This window comes from Thamnophis elegans, chromosome 9, assembly GCF_009769535.1.
Source record: "Thamnophis elegans isolate rThaEle1 chromosome 9, rThaEle1.pri, whole genome shotgun sequence".
Taxonomy (NCBI): domain Eukaryota; kingdom Metazoa; phylum Chordata; class Lepidosauria; order Squamata; family Colubridae; genus Thamnophis; species Thamnophis elegans.
This window is the reverse complement of record NC_045549.1, coordinates 27,340,082-27,361,249: the sequence shown is the minus strand read 5'-3', so window position 1 is coordinate 27,361,249 and position 21,168 is coordinate 27,340,082. Positions and strand designations below refer to the sequence as shown.

Genomic DNA, 21,168 nt, shown 5'->3' with positions numbered 1-21,168 from the left:
TTTTTCAAAGTATGCACAGCCCTAATAAAATACTATTGTGATTTCACGCTGTTTCAGGTTAGTGAGAATCAAATACATAGAGGAGAGTTGCCATTTAACACAGGGGTGTCAGACTCAATGCCCGGCAGGCAGGGTTGCAGGAGGCCGTTGCAGCTGAAAACTGAGCTCAAGAGCCTGTATTCACTGGCAGAGTGCTCAGGCCACCAGAGACGCCCCAAACATGAATGATGTCAAGCTGGCCACACCCACCCGGTCCCCTGAGGTCAAACAACCCTGATGCGACCCTCAATGAAATTGAATTTGATACCCTTGATTTAACATATTCTGGATAGTATGGTTCCAGCTTTGATTATTGTCATTCATACAGAATATGGGATTTTAGAGTATTTTACTTTGTACTTTACAATACCCTCAATATGTACTGTATTCTAGAAAAACTAGAGAGTCATGCTTACCCAGTAAGTTGGAATTATTAAAATATTGCTCCCATATGACTGTGTCACTGAGTTGCAGTGCAGAAGCACGTAAAAGCATCTGTTGGAACAGCCCATGTGCTTGCTTGATATTTTTCTTAGCTTCCTTAAATATTAAATGAAGTGAGGTTTTTTTTTTAAAGCTTTTGGTAGATCATAACTGAATTATTCTGCAGTGGTAGTGCTGCTTTTCTGTTTGGGATTGGCATTTTTTGTGTTTTTAATAGAAATATTTTAATGATATAGGGTATTTTGAATGTTAATGAGAATGTAGAATGGGAAGGACAATCATTTTTATAAATATGCTTATTATTGGAGAGAACACGAGAGACCATGCATTGTATATCATGCAAAGATCCAAAGCTATGAAGAACAGGTGAATTTGGCATATGACAGTAAAGGAGCCTCCCATAAAATGGATTGTTTTATGATGATAAGATGAATCAGTCATGTGACTGATTTTATGAAAAATTTTCTTGCAGCAATTGTTAAGCAAACACCATATTTGTTAAACAAACCAATGATTTACCATGGATGTGGTTTGCCAAAAACTGGAAATTCTGGTATTCAGCAAAGCCACAATAAAATGTGGTCATGTAACTGTGGGATGCTAAAAACAGCCGTAAATGCAACCGTGTTGCCAAATATCTGAAGTTGGGTTTTGTGGTGCAGAGGCAGCCCAATAGTTGGAACTTCAAATCTGGACCATAAATGCCTTTTTTTTTGTAATTTTGAATAGTCACTAAGTGATTGGTTGTAAATTGAGGACCTGTAGTAATAATACCCAACAGCTAATGATAGGTTTGGAGTGTGGACAATCTGGTTCAAGTCCACCTTCAGCTATGGAAGTTCCTTTCTAGCTAATATTAGCCAGTGCAACATACCTCTCAGGTTTCTGTTGTCAGTATAAACAAACATGTAAGCTATGTTCAGCTTGGTGGAAAGAAAAATAGAAACATAGAAAACTGACGGCAGAAAACGTGACCTATTGATCAATCAAGTCTGTCCTTTGGAGTTTTTGGAATTATTATTATTATTTGGTTAATCTTTGGTGAGATTCATAACCTTTGGGGCTGGTAGGTAGCTCAACAGCTCGAGTCTTAACCAAGGACCTAGGAACTGTTAAGGTACCATCAGAGGATATTATTATTATTATACAATTGTATCACAGCGGCCAGTTGTTTCGCCGGATTTGGCATTGGTTACTAGTCGGGCCCCACCCAGGGGCCTAGGACGTCGTAACGTATTTTTGTAATATGCGTGCAGATCCAAGCAGTGCAGCTTTTTGCATTTGACTGATGGTGATTTTGTCAATTATTATTATTATTATTATACAATTGTATCACAGTGGCCAGTTGTTTCGCCGGATTTGGCATTGGTTACTAGTCGGGCCCCACCCAGGGGCCTAGGACGTCGTAACGTATTTTCGTAATATGCGTGCAGATCCAAGCAGTGCGGCTTTTTGCATTTGACTGATGGTGATTTTGTCAATTTTTAACTGTTTTAAATGTAATTCCAGTGCTTTTGGAATAGCACCCAGTGTGCCAATTACCACTGGAACTACCACTGCTGGTTTGTGCCATAGTCGTTGAATTTCGATTTTTAAGTCCTGGTATCTTGCGATTTTTTCATGTTCCTTCTCGGCGACCCTGCTATCACCTGGTATTGCAATGTCTATGATTGTGACCTTATTTTTCTCAACCAGTGTGATGTCTGGTGTATTATGCGCCAGTATTTTGTCTGTTTGTATACGGAAATCCCACAAGATCTTGACCATCTGATTTTCTGTGACTTTTTCAGGCTGATGTTCCCACCAGTTTGTTGCTGTTTTGATATTATAATTTTTGCACAAATTCCAATGGATCATTTGTGCTACTGAATTGTGCCGCAATTTATAATCAGTCTGCGCGATTTTTTTACAGCAGCTGAGTATGTGATCAACAGTTTCGTCAGCTTCTTTGCAAAGTCTGCATTTGGCATCATCAGAGGATTTTTCGATTTTGGCCTTAATGGCATTTGTGCGGATAGCTTGTTCTTGCGCAGCCAGGATTAGTGACTCTGTTTCTTTCTTTAATGTACCTGTTTTTAACCATAACCAAGTTTGTTCACTGTCCACTTTATCATTTATTTTTTCCAGAAATTGACCATGCAGTGCTTTGTTCTGCCAACTCTCCATTCTTGATTTTATCACATCTTTTCTGTATTCTTGTTTCGTCTGTTGGGCCTTCAGTAGATTTTTGTTCTTTACTTCGATTAATAGATGTTCTTGACTTTCTTTTAAATAATCAGCCAGTGCATGTTTTTCTTCTTCAACTGTTTGCTTCACTTGTAATAATCCTCTGCCACCTGATTTTCGGGGCAGATATAGTCTATCAGTATCACCACGTGGATGTAAACTGTAGTGCATTGTCATTAGTTTCCTGGTTTTTCGGTCCAAAAGGTCCAAATCAGCTTGTGTCCAGTTAACTATGCCAGCTGTGTATCTTATAACTGGTATTGCCCAGGTATTTATGGCCTTGATTGTATTTCCACCATTCAATTTAGATTTCAAAATTTTCCTAACTCTGTTGGTGTACTCTCGTCTGACAATAGTTTTTACTTCTCCATGCTTGATGTTATCCAACTGCAGAATGCCTAAGTATTTGTAGGCTTCATTTTCTTTGCATTTAATTAGTTGGCCATTGGGCATTTCAACTCCCTCAGATGCAGTGATTTTGCCCCTTTTTATGGATACAGTGGCGCATTTTTCCATGCCAAACTGCATTGAAATATCGGTGCTGAATACTCGGACTGTATTTGTCAATGATTGGATTTCTATTTCTGACTTTCCATAGAGTTTCAAATCATCCATATATAGTAAATGCGAAATTTTTTCAGCTTTTTTGGCTGTTTGGTAGCCTAATTTCATTTTTTTTAAGATTACTGATAGTGGGATCATTGCGATGATGAAGAGAAGAGGTGAAAGTGAATCACCCTGGAAAATTCCTCGCTTGATATTAACCATTCCGTAGCTCTCATTCCCTACTGCCAACTCAGTTCTCCATTGTTTCATTGCCTTTTCAGTAAAGGATGTAATATTTTTGCTAATGCCAGTTGTTTCTAAGCATTTTATGATCCAACTATGTGGCAGTGAGTCAAATGCCTTTTTGTAATCAATCCAGACCATATTCAAGTTCGTTTTTCTGTTCTTACAATTTTCTAATATCATTTTATCAATTAGAAGCTGATCTTTTGTGCCCCTGCTCCTTCTTTTGTTGCCTTTTTGCTCTACTGGCAAGATGTTGTTTGTTTCCAAATAATCCATCATGTTATCTGCAATAATGCCTGTGAGTAATTTGAAGGTTGTTGGCAAGCATGTTATTGGTCTATAGTTTTCAGGTGTTGTTCCTTTAGTTGGATCTTTCTGAATCAAGTATGTTTTTCCAGTTGTCAACCATTCATCAATTTGGCCCTTTTGTAAAATTTCATTCAGTTGCCTGGCCAATATTGCATGTAAACTGGTCAGATATTTGAGCCAGAAACCATGTAATTGGTCCTTTCCAGGTGATGTCCAATTCTTTACCTTTTTAACTCGATTTTTGATCATCTCAGTTGTTATTTCTAATACTTGCATTTGTTTGTTGCTAATGCTTTTCTCAAAGTCATGTATCCACTTTGCTTCCTTGTTGTAGTCCTTTGCATTTTCCCACAATTCTTTCCAGAATTCAACTGTGGCCTGCTTTTCTGGTTTTTCACTTTTGGTGTCACCATTCACATTAAGACTTTGATAAAAACGCCGTTGGTCTGATCGAAATTGCTGATTTTGTTTATATTGGATGATTCGTGCCTCATATCTTTCAATTTTTCTAGCTGTTGCTGTTATCTGCTGTTTTACAATCTCTACAGCATCATTGATGTTTCTTGTATCCAATCTATATCTTCTGATTAGCCGATCTATGATTTTGTTGTTTTTAAGTCGTTGCTCATGCATGTTCTTTAAGTTACTAGCATCTGCCCTTAATTTTTTGATTTTTTGTTCTAAACGGATTTTCCACTTTGGCTTTGGTGCTTTTTCTGTTGTGTGACTAGGTACTTTAATTTTAATGCCTAGTTCATTAGTGACTATTACAGCTGCGCTGTACATTAACTGGTTTGTTTCCAAGATGGATCCCGGTTCAATTGTTGAAAACACTGCATTAACCATTTTCATGATAGGGGCCAAAATTTTCTTAGGCACAGTTTTTAGTGATGGTAAACATTGCCTTTCTTCATTAAGCAGAAAATGTTCCATGATCTTATCCTTCAGTTCTTTTTGTTTTTGAGTTAGTTCATCAGTTGGTTCAATGATAACTGGTTCTAGTGGTGGTGATGTTATTTCCTCCCCGAGAGCTTCTTCTGGGAGTTCTACTATAGTGTCTTTAGTTGTGTCTTGAATATCAGTTATTTCCGCTTGTGATATTGTTTTTTGGGTTTTGCAATTTGCCTGAATTTCCTCATGTTCAACTTCACTAAACACTTTATTCCATATAATAAATCGCCTTTGATCTGCTAGTCGTTGTTCACTAACATTTGAATCTGGATATTGTTGTTTCCATAATTCATACATTCGCTTTAAATATCCTCTTTTTTCTGGCTCTGAGTTGTAGTAACAGGCCATTATGGCACGGTTTTCATCTGCACTATATTTTTGTCATTTTGTTGGCTGGTCCACTTGTAGCCCACTTGTCGACGGATGTCCAGGGACCTCAACATCCGCCGCGGCCCTTGTTAACCCGCGCGACGACCGATGCGGTATGGAATTCTTATTCGTTTTTTTCACCATATTGTATGGGTTGGCGGGGTTTTTTTTTACGGAACCAGATGCCAACCTGATCCCAACCTTCCTCCTTTCTCATCCGGGCTTGGGACCGGCAACGGCGGAGTTTTGTCAATTATTATTATTATTATTATTATTATTATTATTATTATTATTAATTATTTACTTTATTCATTAAACATGAAACTCAGCCAACTGAACCTACAAATACCAATTACTGGTGCTAATGGTTGATACTGTTTGCTGCCAGCGTCCTAGGTATCAACCAAGTAGCTTCTTAAAATAGAAGATGTTCCAAGTAGCGCAGTTTTTTGCAGTTCCGCTGGTGTTGTTGCAGGAAGCTGCAATTTGTTGATGTATATTGTAAAATTGTTGGACATGGTGCCAAGTGCCCCGATGACAATGGGTATCACTGTTACATGCTTCATCCATAGTCGTGTAGTTTCGATGGCCAGGTTGCGATATTTCATTATTTTTTCTAGTTCTTTTTCTTCGACTCTGGCATCTCCAGGAACAGCGATATCAATAAACTGTACACTTTGGCCCTCTACAATCGTGATATCTGGTGGTTTGTGCTCCAAACGATGATCCATTTGTATTCGAAAGTCCCACAAGATCTTCACCTTCTCATTTTCAATTAACTTTTTCCACTTTATGTTCCCATGACTTTCTGGATACAGGTAAATCATATTATTATTTATTACTTTTTTTTAGTTTTTGTTATGTTTATCCCAAGCTCAGTTATTGATGACTTCCAATTACCTCCATTGAAAATTGGTTCTAAGCTTCTACTATTATTCATTTGAAGTAATACTTTCTAACATTACTTTAAAGAAGAGATATTAAATCTAATAATAATGCCATCAATAGACAGTATGGTAATTATTTCTAACTACTCTTGAAAAATGGGTCACTATCTGCATAGTTTATTTCCTTTCCTTTGAAGCAAAGAATTTATATTCTTTGACATGTCCATCATACCATAGTTAAAGTGTCCTTACTGATCTCACATGAAACTGGCAATCATGTACCAGCTACCAGACTGTTGCCCCTAAAGCATCCCTTTACTAGCATACTAAATGGCAAATCTCATTGAGCCAATGGGAACCTATTACTTGTATTGTACTCTTATATTTGTATACATGTGCATGTTCCCACGTAATGGCTGTAAAGATTTTCATAGACAGATCAGTTAGCCTCATACAAATAATACTTAAGGGCTAGTAGCCTAAACTTTAGTTGCTTATTTCCTAGTCTTCTAATTCTGGCATTAGTCTACAAGTATAATGCTACATTATATCTTTGAACTCAGGGAAACCTATTCTTCATATATAAAACTATAGTATAGCCAATACCTGTAAAAAAACTAGATTTATAAATTATGGAAAATGTATTTATATAGAACACAGATTCCAAACAACTCTCCTAGGCACTTGCTCTTCCAGTGCAAATAAAGAGAACTAATATATTATCTAGAGCTGGTTACCATCTGGTTACACTGTTATTTTTTGCCAACATACTGATTAAAAAGACTTAGTAGCCCCTTAAAAGATACAAGCTTTTGATGTAGAGTGGCTTCTTACATACATATGTTATTGTACTGTATATGAAAGGAAGTGTATTGGATACACTATTGCTAGATCTTTTTTTTTAATGTAGGAAACCAGGGGTTGTGACTTAAATGTCGCATGTACCAAAGCTTCATTTCTAAAATTCTGCATCTTAATCTTTCAGCCTGAGCAAGTCCCCAGAAAGCCAGGAAGGAACCATACTGATCAGAATGCTAGCCTTGAATTTGACACAGGTTCAAATCTAATTTAGCCCTACATTTCAGATAGTTAAATGTGCCACCAATCCTATGGTTTTAAGATTGAGAAGCCAGAAGATTAAAATGTTCATTTGAATTTCTCACATTACTTTCCACTGTATTCTGCATCAGTTATTTTTTTCTGTTTCCTTTCAAGTGGAGAGTGCAAAGAAAAACTCAAAATAATTTTAGCCTTTGGGTCATTTTTCAGCAGATGGTTTTACTGACTTGAAAGACAGGTATTACTATACTCTACAATAATTCTAATAACAAAGCATGCTTTTAGGGGTTCTCCATTGTGTGAGTGGCCTCCCTCCTCCCAAAACTCAGGCAGGATTTTTGTCCACCCTACTTCACAGATAAAATGTTTGGAAGAAATGTCCTTCTGGGTTCAGTTCCAAGTGGGGGAAAAGACACTGGAAAATTGGAGGCTGCTTGGACAGATGGTTTAATGGTGAATGGGACCACATAGTTTGAGGTCCTGGGGAAAAAGGTGATCACATGCTTCAAGATGTTGAGTGAAGAAGAAAAAGGGCTGAGATGCTGAAAGTTCCTGGTTTTATGCATTCTCTGGCCTTTGATCTTGATCTTCTGTTCTGATTAGTTGTCAGACTCCCATGGGGCCATGTAGGGGCAACTCTGCAGGCTGTGTTTTGAGTCCATGTTTGGTTGAGTATTGCTTTTTCCCAGGTGCCATATGGTGAGATCGGTAGAGGATTAATCCTACCTTTCTTATGAAGAGTAGCCTAGCTCATTCCTTAATGGCTCATTCACAAAGGTGGGGGCGGCTGTGTTTCTGCCTCTCTTGAGTTTCTACTTCTCTTTTTAGGGGAAATATTCTGCCTTTTTAATATTTCCTAAAATATTTCATTTCTCTAGGAGAGATGCGTGCTAACCTCCTACAAATGGATGAAGGAAATCATTAAAAAAAGGGGGGGGGTGTCAGAAAGACCTTAAGAGATCATCTAGGGCGAGTTTCTGCTCCAGGCAAAACACCCACCACTTCAGCAGCGAAAGCTTCTTCCAAAGAGCTTGAACAGGTGTGGGGAACAAGAAGAAAGGGGGGGGGGATGCCCGCAATGCCTAATGCCAAACTGAGGACCAACGGTTTATTCTGCAGCTTAGAACGACTGGCGGACCAGCCCTACCTTTGAGCAAACAGACGGCCTGAATAAAGGAGCCCAGAGTCGGGGCCTTGCCCGTCCTCTCCCTTCGGTGCCCGCTCGGTTTGCCTTCCATGTGCTCTGGGCGGCGGTAACAGCAGCCGAGCCACCGCCTCCGGGCGGAGCCCCAGCGAGGAGAGGGAGGGGGGACTGTATTCTTATACTCCACCGCCCTGTGCCGCGCAGCCTCTATCTCTGCCGCACACGCGCCTGGAGTGGGGGAAGGGGAGGAGGAGGAGGCGGCTAATGCTGCTGCCGCCGCCGCCACAGCTGTAGCTCCGCCAGCCAGCTCGGGCAGACAGGAAAGCAGCCGCCTCAGCAGCATGGCGGGGCTGCGCTACCCGTCGCAGAGCAGCTACTGCCGCGTTGCCACGGTCATGAACCTCCTGCTCGGCGTCTTTCAGGTCCTTTTGCCTGGCTTCCGTCTGGGAGGAGCGCAGGGCCAAGGTAAAAAGGAGCCTGGCGAAACACTCGAGGGGGGCAGCGCCGATCTGCAGCGGGAGGTGAAGGCGGGGGAGCTTGTGTGTGTGAGGGGGGATCAACCAGAAGAGGTCCGGGTCTGACAAGGGCAAAGTCTCCCCCCACTCTCTCTCTCTCTCTCTCTCTGCCTCCCTTTGTGCAGCAACCATTGCGGCTGCTGCCTTCCCGGGCGCCCAGAAAGGGGGGGGGGGAAAGAGCGCAGTTCCCCTTCCTGCCTCGTTTCTTAAAGCTTCACAAAAAAAAAAAAGCAGGGGGGGGGGGAAACGAACGCTTGTTCGGAGCTCCTTTGCACGAGGCGTGTGGCAGATCCGTCAATAAAGTGTGGGTGGGGGAGCCAAACCGTCGAAGGCGACTTCGCACCCTCTGAACGTGTGGACGCCGCTTTCACGACTTGCCACCGCCGCCCACTCTCTCTGTTCCCGCCCTGCTCGGGCAACACGCTGCTGCTGTTGCTGCTGCTGCTGGGGTTCGCCTGGCTGAGAACGCTCTCCCCCTTGTGCCTTCCCGCCTCATAGAAGGAGGTGAGTGGGTTGTTCGGACTTTCTCCCCCACCCCACCCTGCGCGACTTGCTGTTTTAAAGCATAAAAGACCAAAGCGCGCGCCTTGGGCAAGCCGAGTCGGCCTCTCCCCACTCCCCTTTTCTTCGCGCGTGGTGTCTGCAGCAGCGTTCAATATGGAAGCGCCTCTCAGCCTCGAGCCCGAACAAAACAAAAGCCTGACCACATGTTTGGGCCGCTCTGAAAGGCCCCGTCCTAGAACATAGGGACTCGCCACCTTTAACTATAGGAAGATCCAGGTCACCACGATTCTCCCTTGACCTGGTTAGAAGTAATTTGGCACTGATTGAGGTTTCTACCTCTTCTTCTCCCCCTCCCCCCAATCTAGCCATTGATCCTATTCCCAATGTGGTGGAGCTGTGGCAAGCAGAAGAAGGGGAACTCCTGATGCCTGCTAAGGTAAGGGGAACATCTGGGAAGAGGTAAATAGCAGGAGGGATATATGGGGTGGTAGCACCTATAGAATAAGATCATTCTTCCCCTTAGAAGAGGGGGATTAGGTGTCTCTGGGAAAACAAATAATTTCCATACATTGCCAGTGTTTTCCTCCACATTGTTCTGCAAGTCATGGTGGCCTAAGATTTAGAGATGGTGGTGGCTGTGGCTGGAAAGCTATTCACCCCATGTTCGTCTTAACTGGATATCAGCAACACTGCAGGGTCTATTTTGCCGTAATTTCAAAGTAAAACAATGAAGGTTATGTACCAGCTTCTGCAAGATTTTAAAATCTGATTGCACCTGATAATTTTGTAGGGTAAATCCATTGACATATGATGGCAGTACTGCTGCTTATAAGGGAAGGTTGCTGCCAGCAGATCTCATGAACTTTTAAAGTGTTTTTAAAGCCCACTTCTTTAGGAAGAACATTGTATCAGGCTATGCTTATAAAGATATTTTTCTTGTTACAATGTAATACCGATTTCTGCTGCCCTCCCATCCCTGTTAAAGTGAGGGAATCTAGCCAGTTAAATTGTGAGGATATTCACAATGTATTAATTTTAATTATTTTAAAATTCAAACTTTTAGAAAAATTCTTAAATAGAAGGTTTTCCTTCTATTAGTTTTTAATAGTTACAGATGTATTTTCTTTAGCAGCTATCTAGGTTTGCATTTTCCCCATATTCTGTCTATAGTTCCAAACATTCATGAACAGCACAATATTCATGATTATGGATTTCTGTAATCATGTCTTCTAATTTAGGTATAATCTCAATGAGCTGAAAAGAGTTTATTTCTAAGCACTAAAAGAGCTTCCCTGGTGCTGCCCAGATGGGAAAGGTTAACTTTTCTCATCCCCAGCTGCTGCAGAAGTTCATATGGTAGATGGAGGCCTCATATGACAATATAGCTTAAGGCCTCAGGATTGGACTAACTTTTCCATATGATATCTTCCATGGCTACCAGAAAAAATACCATCAGAAGAGGATCTGGCATGGAAAGAATGTATTTGGGGAATTTATTTCAGTTTCTTAATCCCAGAGTGATCATTTGCAGAGCATGATAGTTCCATCGACTCCCTAGATAAAATGAACTCTTTGAACTTAAATATCTATGGTAAAAATAAAGTATGCATGAGCATTCTTACTGAGACCATTTCTTACTATGCAGGGGCGACTTTTTTAAAAGTAGATTTATGTGAATTGGTGTTTGTGTGCTTATGTCATTTAGTCTTATGAAAGGTGTAACTCCTGCAATGATCTTGACTGCAAGTTCCAGATACTTGAAAACTTAGTATGTTTGTTTTCTGGTTTAGTTTTTAATTGATGAAGTACATATTCATTTGTTTTATCTAAACTGAAGGTGGTAAAAATCGCATGTTTTTATGTTTAGTTATAATCATGCATTAACTTAAGAGTGTTGCTGCATTTTATTTATACTAGTGTTTTAAATTATGGCATTATTAGTGACTGTGTTCTGTTTAGAAAAGCAAAGGAGGGTGTTTTAAGTAAAATTGTTGGTTTTTCTGGATTGTAAATCAACTAGCTAAAATAAGTTTAATATTGTGCATTATGCCAAGTTATTGTTTGTCCAAAGTCTGTGTGCAGACAAGGACAGCACAGTAGCTGAAAGCTTATTATTATTAATATGTTTAGCATAGTTTACATCATCTAAATTAGTTGTATATTATATTTTCATGGAGCATATAAATAAATATTATTCTAAATTATTATGCCATCAGTTAATTATGTACAACTGAACCAAATGGTCTTTTGTTTCACAATGCTTTTTCTGCCTTCCTTTATGAGCAACAGTGCATGTTGCATGCAAAGTTGACCTTTGTTTCAGCCATGCGTAGCAAGGTGAAGCAAACCCTCATTGGTGCATTAGTTTAACATGCAGCAATGATTATCTTGATGAAGCAAATAAGTTTTGAAAAAAGCTGATTCTCAGTTTTGTGCAATTGGAAATGTTCTGTAAGCAGCTCCCTATTTCTCCTATCTTACATTTATAGTACGTTTGTTTGCTACTATCATAATTCCTAGGCGTTAAAACAATGGTTTTGGCAGTTATAGGAATGATTGTCTAATAACTCTGAAGGATATAAAAATGAAGAAACTGTCTGTAAGCCTTGAGTGGAAAGATAATAGAAACATTTCTTTCTTTTTTATGGGTGAGGAACAACAGAATTTTTTTCCTATAAAATTATGCTTCAGATTTTTTTCCCAGAGATAAAGTTTTTATTAATATGACTTCCTAGTCATATATAAATTTTGCAGGCACTAGTATGAAAATAGATCAGTTTCAGTATACTCACAGCAGGTTTTAAAAAGCAGAAGTGAATTTAGAATAAAGACTAATAATTTCTTTCTTTGTCTACTGTGAGAAAGTTTGAAGTAGATTTTAGAAGAGCTGGAATGTTTGGGTACTTCCTAAATGCTTTCTAAACAGAAAATTCAATTTCATATTGTTCAGTTTCACTGTCGGGCCTGTAGTTTAAACCCCTGCATAGAGTTTAGCCTTTATGCAAGTCTGATGCCAATATTAAGTAGAAAGTGAATTAAGAGTTTCATTTTAAATTCTCAGTTATGAAGTAATGATACTGATGTTCTTATTTTAGAAACTGGTAGAATCTCAAATTCAAATTTTGAGTAACTTTGAAATGCTCATAAAAAGAATAGTTTTCCCCCAATATTTTTCAATATGCTTTTTATAATATTTTTCAAGAATAGATAAAAACCATAAAGCAAAAGTGATGAAGTGCTGCAATTCAAATGCTGCTTTGTTTATAAATTCTTAATTGCATTTTCCCGTATTATACTAATGTCATTTCTTGCTACAGTATATTGATTTCTGGGAATCAACTGCATTAATGCTTGTTCAACTAATGACTTATAGATAATCAGTTGCTACGGGCAATTGTACAAGTTACCATATTTTGTGCCCATTATGGTTTATAAATAACATGCCCATTATGAACTGGAAAAGATACTGTGCCTAATCTCCTATTTGTCCATAGCTGTCTTAATTCCTACATAGGAACACAACTGAAATAAGACTGATTTTCCAGTGAATATTTTAAAGTCTTTTGTGGGTGCATTTGTTAACTCCATCTTGAAGGGAATAGTATTTCCTCAATTTTATGGGACACATAAACATAGATTAAATAAAACAAAGGGAGTGTAAAAGTATTCCAAAAAAGGAATCTTGCCCCATTTGTGTACATTCTCATATCCTGTTTCCCCCAAATAAGACCTACACATATAATAAGCCCAACTGGGCTTTTGAGTGCATGCGCTAAAATAAGCCCGCCCCTAAAAATAAGCCCTCCCTGAAAATATTGCAACACAGCAGAAGCCATGAGGTGACCACGCTCGCCGCCACCTGCACCCCAAAAATAAGACCTCCCCAAAAATAAGGCCAAGTGCTTATTTCGAGGGTCAAAAGAAAATAAGACCCCATCTTATTTTTGAGGAAACAGAGTAGATGTCTTAACTAAACTATACATATATTTAAAGTATTTGTAAGCAGTCCTCAACTTACGACCACAATGAGCCCAAAGTTTTTGTTGCTAAGTGAGAAAGTGTTAAGTGAATTTTGCCCCATTTTATGATATTTCTTGCACAATTAAGTGAATTACTTCAGGTGTTAGGTGAATCTGGTCTCCTCATTGACTTTGCTTGTCAGAAGGCTGCAAAAAGAGATCACATGACCTTGGGACACTGCCACCGTCATAAATATGAGTCAGTTGCAAGAATCTGAATTTTGATACATAACCATGGGGCTGCTCCAATGGTAGTGTGAAAAAATTGTTCTAAGTCAGTTTTTTCAAAGTGCTGTTGTAAATTTGAACAGTCACTAAATAAATTGTTATAGGTTGACTGCATGGATTTGAAAGAAATTATTTTTAATAAAATTTGCTTTTGAAAAAAAAAAACTATAAAGACCAAGTTAATGCAGTTACAACAATAACAATAGTACTTCGACTTATGTACTGCTTCACACTGCTTTATAGCCTCCGCTAAGCAGTTTACAGAATCAAACTATTGCCCCGATAATCTGGGTTCTCATTTTACCAACCTTGAAAGGATGAAAGACTGAGACCACTTGAACTGGTCAGGATCGAAGGAATCAAACTTCTGGCAATGTGAGCAGTGTTAACATTTTGCCTTCTAACCACGGTGCCATCACGGCTTTGGTATATTTAAATATGAATGCTGAGTCAGAAACATGATAAAATTAATGCAAAGGATGCTTGCTGATTTGAATACTATATTTTGTTATAAAGAATGATGAAACTTGATGGCACAAATCCTATTTCACTTTAGAAGATACAGGACCTTTGACTGTATCTTTCAAGTATAAAGGTACATATGTGCTAGTCGCTCCCGATTCTAGGAGGCAGTGCTCATCTCCGTTTCAAAGCCAAAGAGCTAGCACTGTCCAAAGACGTCTCTGTGGTCATGTGGCCGTCTTGACTAAACACCAAAGCTGCACGGAACACTGTTAATTTCCCACCAAAGGTGATTCCTATTTTTCTACTTGCATTTTTACATGCTTTCAAACTGCTAGATTGGCAGAAGCTGAGACAAGTAATGGGAGCTCACTCCATTACACGGCACTAGGGATTTGAACCGCCGAAGAATTGCCGACATTTCTGATTGACAAGCTCAGTATCTTAGCCACTGAGCCACTGCGTCCCCATCTTTCAAGTGTGCCCACTTAGAATTCTGGCAGTTGCATTCATAAGAAGTTATCTTCCGGACTGCTGTTAATTCTGGGAGTTCTAGTGCTAATATATTTTGAAGGCATCCATTATTTCTTATATTTATGGATTGGATGTCAGAAGCACAGATTATGAGCTAAAAAGTGTTTTGCTTCAGGTTTTCAGGTAGTATTCAATGAATAGTATAACAAGGTAATTTGTATCCAAATAAGCAAGCAGTACTCTTGAGTGTTTTAGGATATTGCTCCCCAGATCTGTGGACAAGGCTGTAGGTTATAAAAAGAAAAGACATTTGTTTTCTTATGTGTTTCCCATGCACTTAAGTGTGTACTATGATATCATAAGAGCTGGATGCATTTTGCAATTAGAATGAAATTAGAATTTTCATTTTCTTTGTCTATATTAAGGATGTGGCATATGTGAATGTGGGAAGAGGAAGCTACATTCTATAGTCAGAAATATAGGACTCTTACAGTCTTGTTATTTCCCTGCCAAGGATGATAGAAAAAAATAATCTCAAATGGGAAAACTTTTAGAAATGTGTGTATTAAGCAAAGTCTATCTATTGATACTTCTCAGAAGGGAAATGATATGTTTAAGTTTATTTGAGTGTTACTCAGTGGATAATATGAACAACAGGCCTGCTTGCTATGGGATTTTGAGATACTGCTTTCCCAGGGCCTAATTTATGGAAAAGAAATGCCATTTGTCATGTATTATAGATTTCCTGGACTTTCCCATGAGTCTTAATGCAGCTATTAACTGTTGCTGCTAGTCTGGCTGTTGTCCATCTCTTTGTCTAGTGCTTATTATGGTTCATCACACAATCAGCCAGATGTTCACACTGGATTTGGCATTTGTGTCTACCCATCAAGTCCTTTCCAAGGACCTGGGATAGGCAGATGTGGATGTTTGATGGTGTTAGATGTATTGTCACAGCATGTAAGCTGTTGAGTAAAGCTGCTTTTTGCAATTGACTGAAGGTGAATTTGTCATAGCCAGCGATGTTCAAATGATGCTTTAGTTGTTTTGAGATTGTACCCAAAATGCCTGTTACTACTGATACTATCTTTGCTTGCTTTTGCCACAGTCGTTCTATTTCTCTTTGTCTTTTGCTATCTTCTCCAGTTCTTTCTCTTCTCTTCTGCTGTCTCTTGGTATTGCCTTGTCCACTATCCAGACTTTGTTGTCTTTTATATCAACAGTTTTTAAGTCTCTCTTGTTATGTAGCAGGTGCTTGTATGTTTGAATTTTAAAGTCCCAGAGAAATTTAGCTTTTTCATTTTCTATGACTTTCTCTATTTTATGGTTCATCACATAGTAAGCCAGATGTTGAGACTGGATTTGGCATTTTTGTCTACCTATCAAGTCTTTTCCAATAACCTGGAATGTTGATGTTTGATGGTGTTACAGATATTGTTGCAGGATGGAAGCTATTCTGAGTAAACTTGCCTTTTGCAATTGACTGATGGTAAATTTGTCAATGCTGATGATGTTCAAGTAATGCTCCAGTTGTTTTGAGATTGAACACAAGCCACAAGCCACATATTTTTATTGGTACTATCTGTGCTTGCTTTGGTCACAGTCATTCTATTTCTGTTTGCAGATCTTTCTATTTCTCCAATCTTCTAGAATATCTTCTATTCTGCTGTTGCTCTCTATATTGTTATTGCTGTTATTATTTATTTTGTTACTGTGGTCTTGTGTTACGTGTCTGAAAATTTAGGCATTTACTTGAAAAAGTTTAAATTTTGCTAGTAACATTTTTTAAAAATTGGCATGCAAAAGTTAAAACATATTGCAGCGTAGTAGCTTAATTAACATGAAACATCACTGAGCAGTTACAATACTGGCTTTGCCGAAATAAAGTATATGTAGGAAATGCACGTTTGTTGCTGAAAAGCTTTATGGTGTTTTCTTTGTTTACTAGGCTGAATCAGAGGAGGACCTGGAGGAAGATCCCCAAGAGCAGAGGTAAGCAAAGTCAACTTCCAATAAGTGCCTGACCAATTGGTCCAGCTAATCTTCAATTATCAGTTCTTTCTGGCAGTGACTACAGTAGTTAATTAGAAAAATTAGTTGTTTCAGTTAAGAAAATTCCCGGCTCTGCTCTGCAGCTATGGCAGATTCCCACTGAATTCATTCTGTAGTGTTCATCACAGTATCAATGCAACCGATACTTTAATGTGTATTGCTTTTTACTAGAGAAATGCAACACAACTATAGTATAATTTGACTTATAATAATAGCATCCATAATTGTCTTTAAAATCATTGACATGTTCTTATTCTTATTTCTCTGAGAAATGTAATTTTTCAAAGAAGCAATATTTTCAAGGGAGCAATATTTCTAAATGCAGTTCAATGCCGATCTCTTTTACCTTAGATGAATTTTATATAGAAATGTAATCTTACATAGGCATGGTTCTAGAAAAAATAATATAAACAATCTTCTTGTTATAAAAATAACATTAACATTATTACACAGTCTCCGTTAAAATACTATAACATTGTAGTAAAATTTTATAGATAAAATATAGCTACTTCTTTCCAAAGTATACATGTAAATGTTTTAAATAATGCAGAAACTTTAAAATTTAAAACTAAATGCTGGTTTTAATATTCGTAGTTATTTCAGTATCCTTACTAACATTAGGGGAAAAAATACTTTTACCATGTCTTTTGCAAATGGTTGAATCATCTCTACCACAAGTGATAATTCACTGCTCCCTCCACTTGTTCTTTTTCTCAAGGAAAATGAAGATTTTAGTATTATGCTTAGTTGTAAGTTGCTTCATTAACTTTCCAATCAGGTACAGATATCTATATGCTGATTAATGGACATACATATTTGAATTGTTCCCAATATACTGACAAATATAAAGTTTTTTCTTTAATTAGTTAGCATCCCTTCGTTGGATCTGATTACACTTGATTTTTGTAACTTTACTGTATACTTCTATCTCGACCCCTTCCAGTCAGGCTTCAGACCCGGTTACAGCACAGAAACCGCTTTGGTCGCATTGACTGATGATCTTTGGAGAGCCAGAGATGGAGGCCATGCCTCCATCCTGGTTCTCCTCGACCTCTCGGCGGCTTTCGATACCATCGACCATGGTATCCTTCTGTGACGACTGCGGGAGGTGGGGGTGGGAGGCACTGTGTTACGGTGGTTCTCCTCCTACCTCTCGGACAGGTCGCAGTCGGTGTTAGTGGGGGGGCAGAGATCGACCCCTAGGCCCCTAACATATGGGGTGCCGCAGGGTTCGGTATTATCCCCCCTACTATTTAACATCTACATGAAACCGCTGGGTGAGATCATTCGGAGGCACGGGATAAGATACCATCAATACGCGGACGATACTCAGTTGTATCTGTCCGCCCCGTGCCAACTCAATGAAGCGGTGGACGTGATGAACCGGGGTCTTGAGGCCGTTAAGGACTGGATGAGAGCTAACAAACTGGTACTCAACCCAGACAAGACCGAGTGGCTGTTGTGTTTTCCTCCCAATAATTCGATCAGTGTTCCATCGCTCAGGCTGGGGGGTCAAATTTTACACCCCTCAGAGAGGGTTCGCAACTTGGGAGTCCTCCTGGACCCACAGCTGACTTTTGACCACCATCTGACAGCTGTGACCAGGGGGGCATTTGCCCAGGTTCGCCTGGTGCGCCAATTGCGACCCTACCTGAACCAGGAGGCCCTCACAACAGTCACTCGGGCCCTTGTGACCTCTAGGCTGGAATACTGCAATGTGCTCTACATGGGGCTGCCCTTGAAGAGCGAGTGATTGTGGGTGCACCTCGGTTCACCCACATAACACCTATCCTCCGCGAGCTGCGCTGGCTACCTGTTGATCTCCGGGTGCGCTTCAAGGTGCTACTTGTCACTCATAAAGCCCTTCATGATAGTGGGTCTGCGTACTTGAGAGACCGCCTCCTGCCAATTACCTCCCTGCGACCAATTAGATCACATAGATTAGGCCTCCTCCGAGTTCCATCTGCCAGTCAGTGCCGACTGGCAACTACACGGAGGAGAGCCTTTTCAGTAGTAGCTCCGACCCTTTGGAACGATCTCCCCATGGAGATTCGTACCCTCACCACCATCCAGACCTTCCGCACAGCCCTTAAGACCTGGCTAGCCCGTCAGGCCTGGGGACAAAGATAACTGTCCCCACCCGAATGATGAATGAATGTTGCTTACTATTTTACTACTATGTATTGTTTGTGTCTATTGTCTGTATACCCCCCCCCCCTTATTTTATGTAAGCCGCCCTGAGTCCCCTCAGGGAAAAGGGCGGCCTATAAGCATTAATAAATACCTAAATACCTAAATACTGTATATACTCGAGTATAAGCCTAGTTTTTCAGCCCACTTTTTGGGCTGAAAAAAGCCGCCTCGGCTTATACTCGAGTCAGTGAAAAATTTGCCCGAAATGGAGGAGAAAAAGGGGCGGGGCCATGCCGCTGGGTGACACTCGTGAATGGCCCAGTGCCCCTGTGAGTTTCCCCTCCCTCTGTGTCAGTTTGCCGCGCAGCGCGCACCGCACCATCCCCCCTCCTCACGTTCTAATGTAATGCAGGGCTGTCTTACGATTCCCCTTCCTCCCCCTCCTGCCGCTCTGCAACGATGTCCCACCTCCTCCTTGTTATGGCAAGCAGCCACATAGCGATGTCCCACCTCCTCTGGTACAGTGATCCAATGATAGGAATCACTGTGCCGTGTGTCATAGGAGGCGGGACATCGCTCCCGCGGCTGCACGGGACATCATCATCACAGCGGGACATCAGCATCATGAGGTGAGTGAAGTATTTCATTGAATACACCGCTAGTTTACTGTTTTTCTTTGAAATAAATATTCAAAAACATTATTGGTATCTATTTTTATTTTTGAAATTTACCGGTAGCTGCTGCATTTCCCACCCTAGGCTTATACTCGAGTCAATAACTTTTCCAGTTTTTTGTGGTAAAATTAGGTGCCTCGGCTTATTTCGGGTCGGCCTATACTCGAGTATATACGGTACTTGCATAACCTTAATCCGATCAAGTTAAATCTAGAAATCACCTTGAACTTTTAATAAATACTTTATTTTATTTACCAATGAATAGGAAAAGATTAATATATAGCAATTTCTAAAGTATTGATAAAATATCCATAATTTGGAACAGCATATAATATAGCATGTAATACCTGTTTCTTTTAAAATTTAGATTTAATTTTAAAAATAATTGGTGATGTGGAATTCTTGTTATATACTTTAGAATATCTTCATCTTGTCTTTTTCAAATACGGTAAAGTGAAGATGAGGAAATTTTATATTTTATACAACATATTATATCAGATTATTTTGTTCTATATGAAAGAGAATGGTTGGATGTATGAAAAAGATTCTGTGGACGTGTTCCTTTCTAAAAATCGATAGGATTTAATTGAAGGTCAGAAAGCCATATTAGTGCTGATTGCTCTCAAAGTCATATATATCTTGCCTCCTCCAGCCCCTTATGTAAAATAAACGCAGTGTTTTTGTAGCTTATTTTAATTTTTTAAAACTGTTTCTTTAAAATTGAAGAATAATTGAAAAAGCATAAGTACATTTTTTGATATATATTGTAATACAAATACATTTCCCATTACTTTTTCTTATCTTTTATTAGTTTTATAATCTTTCCTAGAAATGTTGTTTCATGTATTTGTTTTATTATGCCTACTAGTTCAATTGCAAATTTGTGAAATGAAAAATTTTAAATTAAAAAAATATACTTAATAAAATCCATAAATAGACATAGTGCCTGGGGATCTTTCCCTATACAATACTCATTGTGTTGGATTGTAGTTGCTAAGAAGTATATATTAATTTGCCAGGAATGTTTTGGGTCAGTTTTCTCTATTTAGTCAACTCTGAGTAAAATTCAATATGCTTTTTTTTTTAGTTCAGATGGGAGATCATTGATTGACTATAGAGATATTCAGAAATTCATAATGTTTAGGAGCATTGCCATTGTTTGCATCCATATCTTTCATTATTGTGGACTTCTGTGCAATGAAGCCACAAGATGAAGCTTACAATAATTGTTGCAATAATATTGCACATTTCAGGAAATGGAGAGATGTTTCAAGGGCTGTTAGTATGTGCTCTAGTTTTACGGAAGATGCTGTTCTGAAAACAATTCTTGTGCAAACGATATGCTTTAATAGATGTGAACCAGGCAGTATGTATAAAGACATTTGTGAGACTGGGCTTAAGCTGCCATACTAAAGATGAACAGGTGTATAAGAAGAGTGGATAAAAAAGCCAGGAATTGTCTAAAACAGTGTTTCTCAACCTTGGAGGCTTGAAGATATACAGACTTCAACTCCCAGAATTCCCCCATTTCCTTACGGAATAGATAAGAAGGCACCAAGTTGTTAAGGAAAAATGTCACCTGAACCAGAGAAAAGAAGTTGGACCCTGAAGTTCCTGAACACCTGGAAACACCTTTTCTATCAACTGCTACCAGATTTTTAAATGAACAAGGCAAGAGTAGCTTCCATTACTGTAAATTAACAAAGCAAACACTCGGGGGGATGAAAAGGGTTCTGAAGCCTGCATACTCTTTGCGTTGTCTTTGGATCCAGAGTTGGCAGCTTCTATCCCTCTGGCAGATTGACGATGGCAGTTTAGATGAGAATAATGTGGGTAGGTGTGGATCCAGGTGTGTGTGAGAGAGAGGGGGTGGAGAGGGAGAATAAT

The 21,168-nt window shown here is 39.3% G+C and overlaps 1 protein-coding gene across 7 annotated transcripts in view; it reads left to right on the top strand.

The window, feature by feature from the left end:
- Positions 1-8,437: 8,437 nt before the first annotated feature.
- TMEM131L (transmembrane 131 like) overlaps positions 8,438-21,168 on the top strand; it is an 86,434-nt gene continuing 73,703 nt past the window's right edge. For 6 of the 7 annotated variants that reach the window (XR_004255953.1, XM_032223750.1, XM_032223749.1 and 3 more), the window contains exons 1-3: positions 8,438-8,685; positions 9,605-9,675; positions 16,371-16,414. Coding sequence is in view for 6 of the 7 variants with exons in the window: in XM_032223750.1 (XP_032079641.1) it covers positions 8,562-8,685; positions 9,605-9,675; positions 16,371-16,414 (239 nt within the window). In the remaining variant the exon portion in view is untranslated. Of the gene's footprint in view, positions 8,686-9,165; positions 9,240-9,604; positions 9,676-16,370; positions 16,415-21,168 lie in introns of those variants that run through there. The other variant, XM_032223752.1, reaches the window with a different exon arrangement.